The sequence below is a fragment of the Caretta caretta genome, chromosome 6 (assembly GCF_965140235.1).
Source record: "Caretta caretta isolate rCarCar2 chromosome 6, rCarCar1.hap1, whole genome shotgun sequence".
Lineage (NCBI taxonomy): Eukaryota > Metazoa > Chordata > Testudines > Cheloniidae > Caretta > Caretta caretta.
The window spans coordinates 39,347,090-39,368,281 of record NC_134211.1 but is presented as its reverse complement, the minus strand read 5'-3'; the positions used below and the strand labels follow the sequence as shown (position 1 = coordinate 39,368,281).

Here is a 21,192-nt window from a genome sequence, read left to right as displayed (position 1 = left end):
AACCTCACTTTTCAGAAATGCAAGAGTCACAGTGAGTAAATGTCCAATTTTGATCAGCTTAAAACAAACTTAAATGGTAACTGAATCCCTCTCCTAAACAACTAATTTTCCCTATTGCAAGTTGTAGTCTCAAGACTCCTGAACAGGTAGTTTCATGTAGCAACAGCAGGAGCAGGACCACAAAGTCATCTGTCTGAAGATATCAGTGCAACAGAAACCCAAAGGAGATTGGGAGTGGAGCAGTGAACTGGTTCTCTTCCAAGCTTTCTGGGAGCCTGATGATCAAGCGGAAAACATTGTTGGATCTCCCTTCAAATAAAAGGAAGTGGGGAGGAGGAAGCAAGAATAAGGTGGCATTATGGACAGAGATGAAATTAGATGACCATTGCAGGGGTTGCCTTTGCTTTTCTCCTGTCTCCCTTTCATTGGCTGCTAGAAGCGAAGAGAGAACTGCCCCTCCTGACACACACATTGATCCTTTTAGCTTGCCTCACTCACCTGCTTAGGAGAAAGGGAAAATCCAAAGAGATGTCCGGCAACTACTATAGTTCTGCATGTGTGAGGGACAGGAGGGAGCTCAGTGGCGGGGTAGCCTCACTGTCCACACGTCTTGTGCCCCCCATTCACCATGGTTACACGTGTCCCAAAGCTCTCCATTTATTTTAGTGATGCTGCAATGTTTTTTTTTTCTCCCAGGCTACCAGACTTCTTTTATAGGCATAGGTGCTCTTTTGCCCATTCCCCATATGCCAGGGGTTCTCAACCTTTTTCTTTCTGAGGCCCCACCAACATGCTATAAAAACTCCATGGCCCACTTGTGCCCAAGAACTGGTTTTCTGCATATAAAAGCCAGGGCCAGCATAAGCAGGGCAATTGCCTGGGGCCCCAGTGACGCTATATTGCTCAGGCTTCAGCTGCAGCCCTAGGGGTTTCAGTCCCTTGCGGTGGGGCTTCAGCTCTCTACCCTAGGTCCAGCAAGTCTAATGCTGGCCCTGCTTGGTGGACCCCCTGAAATCTGCTCACGGCCCCCCCCAGGGAGTCCCAGACTCCAGAGCAAGAACCACTGCCATACTCTATCTCAATGGTTTTCAACTGGGAAGGGAGGCCACAGAGTATGTCTAAGGGGTCTGCAAAAGGCTGTGGCTTTCAAAGTGGGATTTGCAGACTATGCAAATTTCCATTTGAAACTTTTAGGGGTCCAAGAATGAAAAAAAGTTAAAAATCACTGTTTTATCTCCTTCTGGCTACTCTGAAAAGTACCATCTATTGCTTCTCTCTATGGGGTGGGAGAGGCAATGGCAACAGAGCAAAGGAGAAAGCCATCCTACCAGTTATTGGCAAGGAAGAAATTGGGATGAATGAAGATCAATGACAGTTCCTATATGCCAGGAACTCCTCAGAGCTGCCCAACATTTGATGAGCTTTCCTCCCACATATTTTTTACACAGGAAGGGGAGCATATATTATTAACATAATACCTACCTTTTATATAGTGCTTTTCATCCACAGATTTCAAAGCACTTTATAAAGGAGGTCAGTAGCATTATCCCCATTTTACAGATGGGGAACTGAGACACAGAGAGGGATGTGACTACACAAGGTGACCCAGCAAAGTAGTGACAGAGCCAGGAACTGAACCCAGGTATCCTGAGAGCCAATCCTAGCCACTTAGCCATTATGAAGAATAGCGCTACAATTTGTATGTTATTATTCTTACTACTTCTACTGAAGGTCCTCAAAGAAACCCAACTAAACATATGGAAAATACATACTGAACTTACCTCCTTTAGATTATCTATTTCAGACTCTTGTCTTTTATTCACTGATGCCAGTTTCTTATTAAGTTGTAGTGCTTCCAGCACTTTAATGAAAAAGAAATCAAAAACATCCTCAAAACATGCCTTTAAATTAAAATTTCATGTGGTTACATACACTGTAATATATACATAACTTCATTAACAAACTCTGTGAAAAAAAGAGAAGGTTGCAAGTGTCTCAATTATTTAGTTTTACTGTAGTAATGCCTAAAATACTCAGTTAGGATTAGGCTGATTTATATTATCCTGGTACAGCTCAAACCTTTAGGTTTTTACAGAGGGGTAGAATTTTTGTAAGAAAAGTGTAATATAATTGTGGGTATTAGCTGGATTTTAATTAATTTTCAACCTTAACATTTTAACCAATGATGATGTTTGTGCTTTTCTGTTACTTTTTATTATCATCAAAAGTTTAAATCAGATTATCTATAAGGTGAGGAAGCAGGCTCTACATAATTTATGAGACCCATCAAAATGCGGCTTCCCTTCCACAGAGTTTAGCAAATCCATAGGATCTGTAGGGGCAATTATACCTAGATGGAATATGGAGGTAATGTTCAGTAGTAAGGCAATAGAGGAGACATAAAATCTACTTTTATCTACATTGAAAACTTTGAGTGAAATCCTGGCCCTATTGAGGTCAATGAAAGTTTTGCCATTGATTTCAATGGAGCCAGAATTTCACTCTAAAAGTGTTTAAAATACTACATCTAGAAAACTATAGAAACTATAGAAATACAGAGACTGGGAAATACCAGTCTCTGTATTTCTCAGTCTCCTCTATCCCTATCCATTCACCTTGATCTCCTGTACTTTCTCTTCATCCCTTATTCCATGCTCTTCCTTTCGTGCGCCCTCTTTTTACCTCTTCAAAACCTCCCATTCCAAAATTGGGTAGCACAGGTCTACGCCATCCAGTGCCTACTCCTTTTCAATCCCCCACCCCCCTGCTCAGGCATTTACAGCTTGTCAATTTCAGGTGGAATATTTGAAAGTTGGGTTTATAATGTGATCAGGCTTATAATAGCCTCAGTAATCGTATTATGAGAGAGATTTTCAAATTAAATATGTGCATTACAAAATGTAACACACTTCTTAAAATGTCCCAAGACAACTTTCCAATACATAAAATATCATAGGTGAAATTCTGTCCAACTGAAGTCTATGACAAAACTCCCACTGACTTCAGTGGAGCCAGGATTTCACCTTCATGGTTTTAAAGCCTGGTAGATTGAAACAAATAATAACAATAAATAAAGCCAGAGTTAAAAGTGCTGGATCCCATTAGAAAGAGGGGCATCTCTACTATACAACTACATGAAGCACCAATTTTTAACTTCAACATTTTCAAAGTCTACAAATTGTTTTCATAAACACAATTTTTAATCCCAGGAAAACAGTAGGTTAGAAATTAGAGGTTTATTTAATATATTGATTCCTGTGACTTTTCCATTCACTGTAGATTCATATTCAGAATTTACAAGTGATCTACATGCTTAATATGGCTGTTACATACCACAGTATAAAATTAATTTGTCTTCAGTAAGAGATACACTGTAGTTACTATGGTGAATAGCTCATGTTCTTGTTGAACAGAAGCACTTATATTGCTGTTATATTTAATCTTTTCCAGCGGTTTACTTTGCAAATACTTTGCATAATAAAATATATTTATACATATTCCAAATTATGTAAATACAGAAAGCTAATCTTATTTTTCCATAAAAATCACAAAAAAACATTTTCTGCATAGGACAAAGAGTAAACAGGACTTTTCCATGATAAATAAAAAGAAAGAACAGCAATATTTTCTTTTGTTTTATATATTAAGCACAACTGTATTTCAGAAGACATGAGCATGAGGAATAACTCCAGCCACTAAAATGCCAAGAATATTCACAGAACAGGCCACCAATTTATTCTTATCTAAATATAAAAAGCTAGTTAGTTTAAGGTTTTGAAAAATTATTTAACCTCACTTAGACAAGCCTTTTTTGACATATAATGCTTGGATTTTTTCCTTTCTTTTTTACAACTAATATTTATTTATATTCCATATGTGTATTTACATATACATATACAGACTGAATGTTCAAAGATCTGTGCACATGGTTGCATGCAGCCAAAAAGGATGTACAAAACACTAAATATATACATGCAAGTCAGGGTTGTGTCCATGAAATGGTGTGGTCACATATAAATTCATGATTTATATGCATATAACAGGGTGTTTTTTTTCTACAGAAGATCTGTGGGTGCAAAATTGCACAAACTTTTAAATATTTGAGCTATAGGTTTTAATTTTGGTATTATTTTATGGAAGAAAAACATATTTGGTGCAAAACTTATGCATCAGTAAGCACACATAAATACTTGGTGCAATTTTGTCATATACCAACAGATTCACAAATAGTTTTGTAGAATTTAAGCACAGATATGGGAATGAGTGTTTGGTACAGACTTGTTATACTTGAGTATCTATTTATGCAGTATTTAAAAAAAGAGAGTGCTAGATGATGTTGTTCATCTAGTTCTATTTATTTTTCCTGTTTTATTATTTTCTATTTCTGTACAATTGACAATGTATTTAATTTAAAACATGAATCAGAGTTGGAGACTGTCAATTGAGATTGTCGATGGCTGGAAGGTGGCAGCAAACCCCTCATCCCCTCAAGGAGGGAAAAAAGTAGTCTGGCTTCCCAATTATTCTAAGGGCTAGATTCTGCGAGGTCCTGATGAGGTTTCCTGAAAGGTGCTGAATGGCTTCAACTCTCAGGGTGAAATCTTGACCCCACTGAAGTCAAAGGCAAAACCCTCACTGATTCCAGTGGAGCCCGGATTTCACCCTCAGTGATGTCAATCACAGGTAAGGGCACTCAGCACTCTGCAAGATACCTTTAAGCTCTTTGTAGGACTGACGTCTATGATCTTTGCTCACTGGGATACAGGAAGCACCCATGAAACAGATAATTAGAGGCACTGGACCTAGGTACAGGGTTCAGAAATTCTTCTCCCTCCTGTCCATCACAGAAACTCATCAGTTCCACCTAGGCATGGTCCTCTAATGCCATGGAGAAGACAGGATTAACCTCTAAAATGTTAAAACACTCATTGAAGAAGGAAAAAACACTACAAAAATAACTACTGTAGGACTACATTTAAGAAAGATTTACCATTCTGCTCTAATTTCTCATGAGCCCCTTTTATCATTCCAAATTGACATGTGATAGTAGCATAGCATTTCTCAACTTCATTCAGTTTCTTATGATGTTCCTCCTTTGCCATTATGTGCAATTGTAGTTTTTGATCCTGTTGGAAACAGGAATCAAGTATCAGTTTAATGAGCAATTCTAGCAATTATAAATGTGCTGGCCAAACTTTCAACTATTATCAGACAGATAAATCAAAGCATCATACTCAACCAACAATATTCTGAATCAAATGGAACTGCAAAGAGATTTAAAGAAGAATAGTATATTTTAATTATCTAAATAAAATAATTTCAATGTATTATTTGCTAAAAACAAAAGCTCACCATTTACTACTAAACAGTAGCTAGGGATTTTAAAAGTTTCTGTATTCTAAAGGAAGCATCTAAAATGTAAGTCACCTCTCAAAAACAAAAGTTAGGCTCAAACAGGTTAAAAATATTGGAACACAAATGCAAATCAGTATCAGATTCATGGACAATTATGGAATAAGTCATTCATAGGGGAAGTTTCTTCCTAACCGCTGCCAATCAATGGTTGTTTTATGCCCTGAAAGATGAGGGATTATATCCCTTTTATTGAACCAACTTCTGTTTGTGAACAAGACAAGCTTTCGAGCTATACAGAGCTCTTCTTCACGTCTGGGAAAAGTACTCAGCATTTCACAGATAAATACAAGGTGGAAAAGACTGTTTGCATAAATAGTTAACACACTGAATGTAAGCTTCACAACTTTGCTAGCTGCTAAAAATCATGGTGTAAAGAAACTGTATTTATGGCTTTTTACAACATCTGTAACCCACTGGCCCCCTCTTTTTTAGACCTATGACTGCAGAGGTGTTAACAGCCCACTTCACCTTGAATGGACTCTTATAATACGTGTTAACTACTTAAGCTAAACAATCTGTTCCACCTTGTAGTTAGCTGTGACACTGAGTACCTTTGCTAGACCTGAAGAGCTCTGAGTAGCTCAAAAGCTTTACTCTTTTACCAACAGAAATTGGTCCAATAAAAGATATTACCTCACCCACCTTGCCTTTCTAATATCCTGGAACCAACACACCTACAACAATACTGAAAACATAATTTTTTCTGTGATATGGTGGCCAGAAATGAACAGTATTCTAGGTGACACATCACTCATTTATTGTAATGCAGATGTAAAACTACGTATTATCCCTTTCTTTACTTCAGATTTTAGTCTTTCTTCTGGTTTGTTCTGGTTTGGTTTGTTGTGGGTTTTATTTTTGTTTGTTTTGTTGTTGTTTTTTGTTAGTTTTTTTTTAAACTATTAAATGTGCTCAATTTTCCTCTTAATTTCCTTTAAAAATACAGAGGCAAATTCATCCCTGTGTAACTCCATTAATTTACTTGGACATACATTGCATTTGTTAAGCTACTAGGGAATAACACAGAAATCAAACAGGTTGGGCCAAATTCATTCCTGTATGTAACTTCAGTGGAGCTACATAGGGATGAATTTTGCCCAACATGCTTGATTTCTGTGGTGTTCCCTTCCTGCAGGCTAACAAATTCAATATATGTCCAAGCATCAGAAGATGATGAAATTTGATGGTTATCAAAAGAAATGGCCAGCATAAGACTAGCAAAATAAGATATATATAATACAAATTTTTCATGTTGTATAAGACAATAAAATTAAACTCAATACAGCAAATTGAAAGTTGTAATGGAAGCACAGATAAAGAAACAGCAACCACTTATAAAATCACTTCCAGCTATTCAACCTATGAATTTTCATATAATTCTTCTCTCTTTTCCAATCCTTTACTTATATCAGCACAGAAAAACCATCCAAATAACTGCATTTAGGTAATGCTAGGGATGTGAATGAAACCAACAAAAATAAGAAAAGAAAGTTAATGACGACACTTGATTATTACTTTTTCTTCTGACAGTGGTTCAGACATGTTTATTCTATTACTCTCACATGAAGTGCAAATTTTTCTTCTGCTCCAGACAGATGATGGTAGAAGGAGCCTAGAAGCCTCTAAGGTAGGCAATCATTGCTGATAATCCAACTATTTCCCTCTATCATGCTTTAGGTGATATGCCACCTCAGCTACACCAAGGTGGCTTGAAAGAAGTATACCACAGAGTAACGCTTCAATGCCAGACACACTATATTGGGCCATAACTGGAACATGGCAAATCAGTCCCAGGGATGGAACCACTTGTGGCCAGTTCAGGAACACCCATAGTGTCTTTCCATGGCATCAGACAGCTCAGAAATTTCAGTTAACGGTGGAGTTACCCACACCCATGAGGGATTTCCTGTCAAGGTTTAGGTTTGGTTCATTTGATTCAGTTACTTATTCAATAAACCCATGACCTGTATAACCACCAGATAATTTCCTGGTCTTTGTTTCTTTATTTGTGGCCTGGCATTAAGTAACCCATGCTTATCTTTTCGTCTTGCCTCTAGGTCTTGTGCTCTGAAGTAGCCAGGCACAGCGTGATAAGCTAAGAGCCATGTCAATTTAAATTGAATTTCTTTTCTGTAATCTCTGTGTGTGTCAAAACCTTAAATAGACCTATATATAAATGTATACATTGGTATGTTCTCCTCCCGATGCAGGTAATTTCCATTACTCTTAAAGATTTGATTAATTTTCATATTAAATGAGATACAATGTAGGGCAAATTGACCCTATAGTGCAGGAACTATTTTTAACCCCCGGCTTACTTTAGTAAAAATGCATTACAATACATACATCATATTTAAAATGTTACAAAACCGTGTGTGTATTAAGAATCCCAAGCTTTGACAATATCATACTTTGAAGAATTATGGCAAAATCTGAAGGAAATTTCTCCCAATCTTCTGTTTTTTTCCCCCCAAGATCTGCAAATTTTTTGAATTTTGTTTTTTAACTTGGCAATATTTTATCTTACTGTTTTGTCACCTTCTTTCCTCATGATAGGTCAACATGCCAGTCCCCCTATATCTTTCTCAGTGGGGAAATGGAATGTCATTGCCTTCACATATTCTGAACAGATGTTCGGCTAGGAAGAACGTGCTATTTTGCTATTTCCCCAGGTTCTTGCCAAGGGAGAAAGAGACTGGCCTGCTGTCCCTCAAAGTCTGGCCCAAACATGAGTTCTGGTGGAAAAGCCACACTCCTGGCTTCATTCCCAGTAAAGGTAAGCAGACTGGTTTGCCACTTCCTTAACATCCTTCCCGGCAGGGATGTAAAACAGTCTTCCACTCAGGCCCTAACATCCCTCCCCTAAAATAATTGTTGGGAACAAAATAGAGGAAATCTGGAAGGAGTCTATAGGAGAGAGAGGGTCTGATCCTGGAGCTTTCACAGAAGTCTGTTCCTATTAGAGTGGGAAGCCATGGAATCTTACTTCTTCAGTCTGACACTCCATGTGGAAAGATGACTACAGTGCCCTTCACCTGAAATAAAGACAATCTGGGATGGGGAGTGGAATTGGTTGTGGCCATGTTGTTTGCTGAAACAGAGTGATTTTCTTGGTGGAATTAGTCCAGAGAAATGGCTCAGGGCCAGGTAGCTTGCTGCAGGGAAGACACAAGATGAAGTGTTCACATCTGAGGGATATGCTGGGACTGGAGACACTAGTAGTCAGATATATGCAGTGAGGCTGAAGGTGGTAATTGGGAATTGAGAGTACCAGGGAGACAGAGAAGTTATTACTGCAGGAGACTTGAGGCACGATGATGTGGAAATTATTCACAGAGAGCTATCAAAATCTGTAAATCAAAGCAGGAAAATTTGGCACATCAAATATTTCCTACAAATTTTTTCCCCCTAAAGTCAATCTTTAAAAAAAAAATTAATGCAGTCCAGAACAAGTTTTATTGTTTTTCAGCCACGAACAGTTGTGGATGAATTACTAAAAATGTTGAGACTGCCAAGATAAAAATCATGTTCATATAAAAATTCCTTATGTGTCCCTAATATTTTAGATTATTAAGAATAAAACAGTTTATGAAATATAATTTATTTTTCGCAAATTAGAGTGTTTACTGTTTTCATAATGCTCAACTTAGAGAGAGTGAAACTAGACTGATTACTTTTCATATAATATTGCTCCTTGGTTCTCATGCATAGCATAACGTTTCAGATACTATTGGGAAAAGTTTGAGAGGGGGAAAAACCTAAAAACTTTAGCCCGATCCTCAGCTATATTTGAGGATAACACAGTGCAGGCTGGGGAGGAGTCAAAAAGATGATAAAAAGCTCACCCTGAGTCTATTCTGTGCCAATCCAGCATCAGAACACTCTAAGTTACATTAACTGCCAAGGGACTGATAATGGCTGCTAAGGATCAGCAGGGTTAAGGGGAAGACGTGGCCATGACCTCTTTCCTCAATCATGCCCTCTTGGATCTATGTCAGCTACAGGGAGAAGGCATGGCACAGAAGCCACTTTCACCAAGCCTACACTATCATCCCTTATACTGTCTTGATCCTCCCACGGACTAGAATCCACAGGTATAAAAACTAGGATACTACACTGGGAAATCGGGGCCTTTGTTTTCATTGAAACAGGAGGGAATGAAAAAGGATGACATTAAAATTTTCTATTAATATTTGTTTTTCTAAAATCTTTTTCAAATACAAAACCAAAAATTTTGCCCGGTTGGTTAAAAATTCTAACGTAATTTATATGACAATCTCATAAATGGATAACAACCCACAGCAACCTTGATTCCCACGGAAAACTTGATTGCACAACATGATTATGTATGGTGTGGACAGAATGTGTGAAGATTGCTGTTTTACAGGTTAAAAGAGTGCACAAGCCCAAGACGGCACATCCAGTCCCCAGCAGAAGCAAATGTTGCTATCCTGGCTGGCAGGTTTTCTAAGGTACAGAATATGAATTAGGCATTGTTTCTGCTAATTTTCAATGCACTAGCCAGGGCAGAATTTGACCCTTCTTTAACAGAAATATAGAGAACGAAATAACCTGGCATATAAATTAGCATCAAATAACTAATGCCTTGGAATTTTTTTGTTTATCTATTTTCTACGTCACAATCTCAAAGTCCCTAGACTGGCCACTATCACTCACAATGGCTACAAATCTATCATCTTTATTCTCTCAGAATCTCTTTGATTTCAACAGGACTACTCAGGGAGTAAAGCTGTCAGAACTTGACCCAATCTAAAATGCATTATTGCATTGCTACACAGCTAGATAAGATAATGGAACTTCTATCTCCCTCCTTACCTGATCCCTATCAACATAGATTCTGAGCACCTATTATGAATAGAGCTAAGAGAATATGAATTACAGAAAGTAGGAACATGTCCAAAAAAGGGGTTTCTAACATGTTTTCCCACATATTTCTAGGAAATTATTAAGAGTACCTATTTATTTATCTAGGTTCTTACAGTGTATCAGCACTGTAGTGTTTGAGTGTTTCCAAGGCATCTGAAGACAATTATTTAATGATTATGAGTTTTAAATATATATACACACACACACACACAAAATAAAATACATGGATATATAAATAAGCAACATTTCATTAACAGGCGTATATACACCTCTAGTTTGCATACAAAAAGTGTTGTAATTTAAATATTATTCCCTTTCATGTGGAAGATGGAACATGGGAGCTCAGTAAAAGACAGTACTTGAAGGGATATAAATATAAATTCAGTAATGTTGTATATTTTAACATTTTTCAGATAACAAATACTTGTTTAACAACAAATGCAAGTTAAAAGTGAAATAAGACAAAGCACACTTTATGTTGCCTTTGATCTTTAACTTGTAGCCTTATCTCCCAGGTCAAAGGACACATTATTCAATTTCATCACATTTTGTGTAAAACCACTGTAGCGTTGAAGATGACTTTCAGTACAAATGTCATGGTACTTAAAGCTAAACTGGACTCTAGTTTTTGAGCTTCTTAATTAAAATCACAGTTTATAATGGTCTGACAATATTATCTTTATTCTTTCCAGTTGAGCAGCAACAGAATTTTCACAGCTTCTATTCAATCAAGCTTAGCAATGTTTCTGCAGCTCGCTCTTTCACTTCCTAAAACACACAATAGGAGTCAGAGTGACTAAACTGTCACTCTATATGAATTTATATTCAATGTCAAAGGGAGTAAGTTGCCTCTCCTCTAATTTTTGTCTCCTTGGATCAAATCTAATTAATATTAAAAAATAACTCTAAAACCCCCGCAAATGTCATATCCTTTTTGCTAACATATTAACTTTTAGACATATCATTGTCCCTGACTATCCCATCCTAATGCAACCAACTCCAGGCCATGCCTCATAATTTTAAGGATAATGTAATATCGTTATTCTTTTTATGTTCTGTAAAAGGAATCTTCCCTGGCTCTAATAAGCAAAAGTTAACAAACCACATATCCTCTACAAACTAAGGAATATTTCAATTTTAGAAAAAATTATTCCCAATATTAAATTAAAGGTTTTTATAAACAATTTTGCAATTGTCAGAATATAGTAAGAAGAAGAGGAAAAAATTTGAAGTATTTTACGTATAACAAGATGATGTGACCTCTTTCTTTTAGTTAGGTCCTAACAAATAGTTACTTTTCATAGCTTATTTCTAAAATTCTGTCAGTATTTTCATTACAACCCTCCCTATCTGTCATCAATTTATCACTGTACAAATTCTTGGCCTCTTTCTTCTATAGTCACCTACAGCTTTTTCAGTTTCTTACCATTTCATTCAATTTCTTCTGTAAAGTGTATTTTGAAATCTGTAAAAATACAAAAAAGCTATACAGTTAATGTTACAGTATCATTTTTTTTTTACCAATCTTTACTGAAGAATGCATACTAAAGAATATGCAAGAATGCATATTAAATATTTTGTTTATATTTTCAATGTGTATTGAAGATTTTGTTCACCCCAATGAAGTAATACCTTTTTTGGTTCCATTTTTGGTTCTTTTATTGTAAGACTAAGATTATAACATACACTTATTTAAATATCTAAAGAATGCAAAATAAATCAGTGAAATTCTAATGCAAACAAATTAATGTAAAAGAGCATAAATGTGTATTATGACATACATTTTATTTTAATAATGTTTAACATAATATAAATCAACACAATATTTTATTAGTAAATTTTTTTATATATTTACCAGAATTAAAGACCAGGTTTGGTGACCAAATGTGAAAATGTCAACTACTGGTGCCTGTGAAACTTTCTTTGGTTTGTAATTACTTTAATATAGTTGTTTTACACCACATTTTATTATAAATAAATTAGATCTCAGTCCAATTTTCAGCTAAGGCAATGGCAAAATTCCTATTGACTTCAAAAGAAGTAGGAGAAAATCTTTATGTATTACATTAAAATGAGGGGATCCAAGTTTAGGTGCTGCCCACCATACTTTATTCATAAGTCAACAGGTGGTAGGAGTGCTAAAAAGTGATATACATTTCTCCTCCACCATCCGCATAAACTTTGGAGGGAGCTATAACCAACTTTCACTAGAGGGAAGATCGCCTTCATGTAGGGCCTTTGCAAGAAACAGGGGAGAAAGAAGAAGTAGAAATTGGAGTAATCTCAGAGTCCTAGAGGAATTTAGAACCTGTTCTCTACTGAGAACAAATAGATAAATAGCTATTATCAATGCCTGAAAAATAAAGACATTTTAGTACAACTCTTGCATTTCTTATTAATGAAAAATTCCCATTTGAAGTCATTAATGTAATACTTTCCACTCCAGTAATATCCACTGCAGAGTACCAGTGTCAATGAGACTCTTGAGTCAAGTCATCCCTGAGTAAGATTAGAAACATTTGATCTCTTATCTTTTATCTCATAGAACATACAAATGTTAGTGATATTTTAATACCTTTAACTATAGCATTATTATACTGCCAGCACATATTATTATCATTTGCAGAAGTGATAAAATGTTTAGGTATATAGCCACTATCCTGGACCTTTGAATATATGAATGTACAATCCTAAAAATTAAATACTGTTTTTGGATATACAAAAACTTTGCAATAGTGTGTGATTTACCAACTAACTTTAGACCTTGAAGATCTTGGAGACTTTAGATCTCAAAGATTACCATCCATAAAATCAATAACTGGAACTTTAGTTGCAATTCTTGAATCTTGTACACTTGTACATGTAATCCTTCAACACTGGTAAGCACAAACAGAGGCATTCACTAGTGTTTCTGTTGTTAAGAGACTGACATTGTTTCAATTTTTAATTCATATTATGAGAGATTTATCACTTGAATATAAAAACTTGCTTTGCACTAAAATTTTGCATTCAAGTTTCAGTTCAGCTGGTAGTGTTCTATAGTGCCTTGTCTATCTAGCTAACGTATTAATAAGACACCTATCACCTTGGTATTGATGAACCCAGACCAGCATGTGAAAGATCAGTGTTAAATTTCCAATATCTCCATCCGGTAATGTTGCAAAGGAAATGAGTTCAGCCCGTTGGGAAAGAAGTACCTAATTTCATTCAACAACAATCCTCAGAGCCAATTAAGTTTGCCATCATGGGCACAATTATGGTGGCTGGCCACAACATGCAGTCTCAAGTGATGGCTGCAAATAAGAGGTGACCCCCAAATACAATCAGGGATACAGAGAAGACTAAAGAAAAAATATAATAACCAAGAGTCTTGTTTATGTAGACCTTCTGGAAAAAACACATTTTTGCACAAGGAAGCCTAGAGAACAATGAATCAATTTAAGGTGCAATTCTGACAATTTAAGAAAGTGATTTAAAAACTAAGAGTGAAAAATTATAATCCTGAGCAGAAATTTTACTTTAAAGAAAAGAATGCAGACCTATAGTATTTAAGAATTCATACTGAGGATCCCACAGCTGACTTTGGAAATTCCTTCTCCATTCTTTCCCTTTTTACTCTTGCTTTGTCTCTTTATTCTATCTTTCCCTAATTCTCTGGTTTATCCACTCTGTTCCTTCCCCCCCCCCACACACACACCAGCTGTCTCCTTTTTTCTCCATCATCCTCCCACACTGCATTGTATCTTCCTGTCTTTCCCCTCTCTTTTTTTAATTCTTGAATCTGCCTGGGGGCAGCTGAGGCTGCTCTAACTCATGCCAGGAGCTGAAATGGGTCCCGGGTCAGGGCAACAAAAAGGTGGCTTACAGACACAGTTGTGACTTCCTGTTCCCTTAAGCCCTGTGCACTGCAGAACATGCCAAATACAGAGATTGAGCCCTATGCACTGTTATATCTAGGTATAATAGGCTGGGTTAAGGAGGTTCAACCTCAACTCTGAATATACTTGCGTTGATAAATTTAAATCAAATTCTTAACATCCTATGAAATATTTTTTATTTCAGTTTATCTTACTTAAGGAAAGCCACGAGAACCATTATTACACTTGCTGTCCATGTATCATGGTCAGCAGACCATGAGCTACACTATACACCACCTGTTCTATGTCATGGTTTGAACAAGAAAAACAAATCCTTGGAAGGCTAGCCATGTGGAGGAATTTCTTTTACTTTTAAAATATTTTCAACATTAACCAGATGATTAAATGTGTAGAGTATGACACCCAAAGATACCACTCTATGCAGTAAAGTTAAGAAGAACAGCATATGTAATACAATATCAATAACCTTAGATCCAATTACGCAATGCTAGAAAAGAAATTCTAATATAAACAATTTAAAGTTCTTGAAAAACAGTAATAAATTATTAATGTTTCATACATGACCTTTATGATGAGTAACAGTACTAAGTTATTAAATGTTTCATATATGACCTTTATGGTAATATAAGAAATGCTACTTAAACATTAGGATGAACCATGAAAACACCTACAGCAATTATAAATTACTGTTTTCCCAATTATGGCAACTGAAAAAAAATCTGTCTACATCATTTAGATCAGTGGTTCTCAAACTTATTTGATCAGGCACTTCTTTGTGTCTATAGTAGTCGTTTATGCTCTCCCCCAAACTACATATACGACCACCCAGCTCTGAAGGCAGAGTAGAGAGCAGTGGCTGCTGGCTGGCTAGGCATCCAGCTCTGAAGGCAGAGTAGAGAGCAGTGGCTGCTGGCTGGCTAGGCATCCAGCTCTGAAGGCAGCACTGCGCCCCATTGTCACTCTTACCTCTGCGCTGCTGCTGATACCCCAGGGCTGACAGCCAGAGCCCCACCACCTCCAGGTGAAGGATCATGGGGAGAATGAAAGCCTGAGCCTAGGCTGCTTCCTGGTCTAGGGAATGGAGCTACCTGGGGCTGACAGCAAGAGCTCTTTAACAGCAAAGCACAGAGCTGGCACCTCCTTTGACACATTCCCACACCTCCCTTGGGAGGGCTGGCCCCATAGTTTGAAAATTGCTGATTTAGAGTAATTCTTCCTTCATCACATGTTTAAATGCGCTGCTGAATCAGGGCCAGATAGAGGGGGAACAAAAACAAATATCAACTCAAACTAGAATTTTAGACTTTTCCTCCCTCCTTTAAGAGTTTATTGATAAGAATTTAATTATTTTTTTTCCCTCCAAAAGGACAGTATGCAATGAGATAGAATAAAGAGAGTATTTGGAATCTGATTTGGAGTTTCATTCAAATCCAGAGATTTTACCACATTTTAGCTAATTGATTTAAGTTAAATAGAAATAATATAAACAACTTTTGAGGGTAAATCACAACATCAACTGAAAGAATCCAGGCATCCATTCTCCAGTAACACTATAAATACTTGCAAATGTGAGACTCTTTTAGAAAAAGGAAAACTTAAAACTAAGGCTATGTCTACACTAGCACTTTCGTTGGTAAAACTTTTGCCGGTCAGTAGTGTGACAAACAACCCCTTGACCAACATAAGTTTTACCAACAAAAGCACCGGTGTGGACAGCATTATGTCAGTGGGAGACACTCTCCCACCGACATAGATACAGCCACTTGTTGGGGGTGGTTTAATTATGCTGACAGGAAAGCTCTCTCTCGTCGGCCTAGGACAGCTACATGGGACATCTTACAGCGGCGCAGCTGTAGCAGTACAGCTGTGCTGCTGTAAGGTCTGTAGTGTAGACCTAACCAAAGCCATAGTAGCTAGCCAAGAAATCTGTGTGCCCAACCTTCAGTGCCATAATTTCACATATAAAAATAGCATGAGATGTTGTACTTATGATAAAGATGAGCCATAATACCAAGAATCTGGGTGTCTATCCATAAATAATACCATTTACCCATGCCAGCACTAATCAGCATGTGTTTAACTACTTACATGATGGGATGTTACTTGTGCATATATGGCAGCAGGGATCTACCCAAAAATCACTGTCCAGAGGAATGTCAGCAGTGTTCAAAGCTATGATGATGGCATATTAGTGCCAGTGTCACCAACTCAAGATTCATTTGCCAATATTAGTTCATGCCAACACCAGTGAAATGATTGCCCTTCCTAATACCTTCTGATTTAGAAGACAGGTGACCAAATGAAGTTTATGTCATCTCTTCAGTTTTAAAAAAATATATCAGAAGTTAAATTTATTATGCTGACTTATTAGTAATGGAAAGAGATTTTCCAAAGTGATTTTGAAAGAGAAACGAGAAGCAGCACTACCATCAATCTTTCAAAAATGTTATAATAAATTCATAGATTCATTCATAGGTTGCAAGGCCAGAAGGGACTATTGTGATAATCTAGTCTGAACTCCTGTACAACACAAGCCATAGAACTTTCCCAAAATAATTCCGAGAGCAGATCTTTTAGAAAAACATCCAATTGATTTAAAATTAGTCAGTGATGGAGAATCCGCCATGGCTCTCGGTAAATTGTTCCAATGGTTAATTATTCTTCATGTTAAAAATGTATGCCTTATTTCCAGCCTGAATTTACCTAGCTTCAACTTCCAACCATTGCATCATGTTATACCTTTCTTTGCTAGATTGAAGAGTCCATTATTAAATATTTGTTCCTTATGTAGGTACTTATAAACTCTCATCAAGTCACCCCTTAACCTTCTCTTTGTTAAGATAAATAGATTGAGTTCTCTGAGTCTATCACTGTAAGGAATGTTTTCTAATCCTTTAGTTATTTTCATGGCTCTTCTCTGAACCCTCTCCAATTTATAAAAATGTTAAATAGCATAGGGCCAAGGACTGATCCCTGCAAGACCCCACTAGAAAGACACCCTTTTGATGATGATTCACCCTTTACAATTACATTTTGAGAGCTATCAGTTAGCCAGCTTTTAATCCATTTAATGTGTGCCATGTTAATTTTATATCATTCTAACTTTTTAATCAAAATGCCGTGCAGTACCAGGTAAAATGCCCTACAGAAGTCTAAGTATCAATACTATTACTTTTATCAGCCAAATTTGTAATCTCATCAAAAAAAGATATCAAATTAATTTGACAGGCTCTATTTTCCATAAACCCATGTTGATTGACATTAATTATATTATCCTCCTTTAATTCTTTATTAATTGAGTCCCAGAAAAAGTGAGAGCAAGAGCCTGATGCTAGCAGTACTGGAGTTCAAGTCATATTGCAGCTGACTTGTAACAATCACTTTCAGAAATGTCAAAATCCCAGGCTTCGCAGAAGGTATTCTAGCACAATTAGCAAGACAAATGTCACCAGTCTTATTGAAAATTCTTCTTCCAGTTAATCTGAAATTGCAAAGTGAGCATCTGAAGTATAACTACCTTCTTGCCCAGAGCAGAATAAATGACTAGCCTACTCAGCCAAAAGTAGGAAAATAATTAGGAGCTGACAAAACTTGAAATTTGGCAACACATTCCACTGTCAGAAATTCTCTCCTTCCTTAAACTAAACATTCCCTACTCCTACTCTCTAAGTCAACCAATCTCAGAACGTATGTCATTTTCTTTGTCTTTAAGAACAAGGCTATCATGGGCTACCTTCCAATATAAATATTTTTTAAAAGCCTTGTCTACACTGGAGATTGCCCTCATGCCAGCCACCACTGTAGCTGCACCCATGCAATGCCCCATAAAGACAAAATAAAACGCTATAACTCACAGCTTGAAACGTGTAGCTTGATCTGATTTCAAACAGTGCAAATCAGTGACTTTGTCAGGCAGGGGTCAGAGTTTGAGTGAGACATGTTTGTTAGTTGTGGACTATGTGGAGAAGATGGTAAACTTGTGGCAAATCCAGGTGAAGGGCAAAAGTAGCAGTATGATCTTGAGGACCATTGTGGGCAGCTGTTTAGGGGTCCCTTGCCAAGGCTTCCAGAGAGTGGGGAGAAAAAACCCTTCACTTCTCTGTAGCCAGAGGAGAAGACTTCAAAGAAAGAGGACGGCTGTGTCCCAGAGAGAGCAAAGGACAGTGTTTTATACTTCATTAGGACTTTTTATTTCCCCAGAAGTCCTCCTAGAAGGGAAGCACTAAATTAAAAAGCCCTGAGAAATAAAGAAAGACTGTGGACAGGCGAGGGAAACTCAGGCAGCAGCTGACCTGGCTCCTCGGAGGTCAGGTGCACCTGTACAGTAAAAAAAGAAAGTAAGAGCTCCTAGAAGACCCCCTTTAAAAACAAAGAATAAAGAAAAGCTTTCCACTTAACAAAGAGCTATATGAGTACTGCATTTAACAATAAAGTTAATTTACCTGTGATGTTTTTAATGTTTTCTTCAGCCCATCAATTTCTTTTTCTTTTGTTTCTATAGCAAGCTGATATTTGCCCTTTAAATCAGAAGTCATACTTTAGCATTTAGAAAAATCAAACACATTATGACAAAAACTTGTCAACCACAATTGTAAAGAATATAAAGCACTACTCTACTGTGATAGATTCTTGACCATGTAGAACAATCTGCATGCAAAACAATCATGTAGCATTTAGCTAAGTCAATATCTGGAGTATTTAGAAATCTGTTAAAAAGAGATTAAAACAGAGAGCACAATGGTGATTTTTCCCTGCTTACAAGTAGTCCGGGAACTTTGGACTCCAAGTGGATTATTTCCTTTATGGCAGAGCAATGTGAGGCATAAACGCAGGATTAACGAATTATCTCAGTTTTGAACCAAGATATTAAATACCAAAACAGCACAATGTAGAGCCATTTACCTATGCATTGGACCAAGGTCTTCTCAGAAACAACTTTTTCTGTTTTCTCAATCAGCAAATATATTGTGTCAGATTCTGATCTCAATTACCCTGTGAAACTCTAAAACACTTCAGTGGAGTTGCTCCAGATTTGAGTGCAGAATCAAGCCAAAAGACGTTGGCCCAGATCAAAGGTATTTGGACTCCCAGCTTCCATTGAAATCAATTGTAATTAAGGGGCCAAATACCTTTGAGGATCTGGGCCTTTGTCCCTGGAACAACATGTTCAACTCTAGTCTGTTCTTTCTTTCAGTTTCCAGAATGCTATTGGTTAAATTATGTGCTGAATTATATCTCATGCAATCTCCCAAAATCACCTGTATGAGTAAAATTACTTCAATTGAATGCATACAATATTAGTGCAGAATTTGTCCTTTGTGTTAAGGGAGGATGGGTCAATTTATCCATGCAATTACATTAGTACAAATCAAAGTGATTACTGATTTTGGTGGTGTTGAAAATGGTATAAATCAGTGCAAAATTTGACTCTTCACCAACAGCTGTCAAAGAAAATTGGAAAACACCAACCAAGATGATGCCTAGAAGTGTGTAGAGATGCTGCACAACCTAAAAAGAGCTCTCCTCTCCCTCAAATGAATGCTGTTAACCATTAGGTTTGAAGGCACTCATTGCTTTACTCTCAACATATTTTTTAACTGATTTAGGTAAACTGGTGCAAGTTTATGTACAGACACGCTTGTTTCAGTTAAAGAATTTATGATTTTGCTTAATCCTGTAAAAAAGGATGAAGCTAAACTGAAATAAAAATGCCTACACACAAATTTGTACTGGTTTAACTATCTTGGTTTTAAAACATACTATTAGTTAAACCAGTACAAATTTGCGTGTAGATAAGTTCTGAGGGCCTGTTTACATGAGAAAGTTACTCCAGTTTAACTTAAATTGGTGTAAAAACCAATTTAAACAGACACTTATTTCAGTTTAAGAGTGTCAACTATATATTGTAAACTATACACTGTATAGGGGTCAACTATAAACAGTGTAAACTATATACTGTATAGGGATCAGTATTGATCATTAAAATTCAGCCACCTCTGGGGTCAAATTCAGCAACCATTTAAAAGAGTGCACATTAACAGTTATTTAAGATCAGAGATGAAAAATACTTTATCCAGTTGAAACAAGAGGATTTTAGGCAATTACAATTAAATCAAAATTTAACCAGGTCAACCTTATGAAAACCGTCAACATTTTTCATTCTATGCTTAATTTAATACTTATTTTGTGCAGTTAAACTAGTATACTTATATGCATTATGCAATATTAATATTTTCTTACTATATGTTAGTACAGCACCTACCACATTGGGACCCTAATCTCAGATGGGCCCTCTAGGCACTACTGCTATAAAAATAATAATAGTTTATTATTATTACTACATGATCTTTTATAGTTTATACTCAAAACACATGTAATGTACATTTTCAATTTTTATAACACACCTGTCACATATTTTTCCATTGAACGATAAATTATAGTAATAATGCAATTACACACAGTACCTTTTCTTCTTCCATGGTAAACGTCCTTGCTTGTAACTTCATTGCCAATAGTGGATAAAATTAAAAATGGTATGTTAAACAACATATACTATATTTTAGCCTCTGTAGGATTAATTTTATTCCTACACTTTGACAATAGAACATAGTAAGATTGATTTTATTATTAGAGCAGTAGGATTAATTTTATTCATATCCTCTGACAACAGAATATAGTTTATAGTACACAAAACAATGTAAATGCTTTACTTTTATCACAGTTCTACAACAGCAGCAAATGTATGAACTAAACCCAACTTTTCCACGTCAAGCTGGAAAGGAAAATTTTCTTCACTTGCTAATTTATTTTTTCTGAGCTAGCATGTTGGTTAACCCGATACTAGTGGATCGAATCCTTCAGAACCATGTGGAGGGGCAATCTCGAGCCCCATGATACTTATTCCAGACATTTTTTCAGTCCTTGTAGATGATCCACAATAGATAATCAACAAAAAATAACACAACTTTGATGAAAAAGCAAATTGCAGGTACAAAAAGCAACTCTTATTTCC

The 21,192-nt window shown here is 36.5% G+C and overlaps 1 protein-coding gene across 1 annotated transcript in view; it reads right to left on the bottom strand.

The window, feature by feature from the left end:
* CCDC73 (coiled-coil domain containing 73) overlaps window positions 1-21,192 on the bottom strand; it is a 250,798-nt gene that overhangs the window by 61,745 nt on the left and 167,861 nt on the right. Inside the window, exons 9-13 of the mRNA XM_048852773.2 lie at window positions 20,645-20,680; window positions 18,623-18,697; window positions 11,729-11,767; window positions 4,991-5,126; window positions 1,782-1,861 (exon numbers count right to left, since the gene is read on the bottom strand). Coding sequence (XP_048708730.2) covers window positions 1,782-1,861; window positions 4,991-5,126; window positions 11,729-11,767; window positions 18,623-18,697; window positions 20,645-20,680 — 366 coding nt within the window. The remainder of the gene's footprint in view (window positions 1-1,781; window positions 1,862-4,990; window positions 5,127-11,728; window positions 11,768-18,622; window positions 18,698-20,644; window positions 20,681-21,192) is intronic.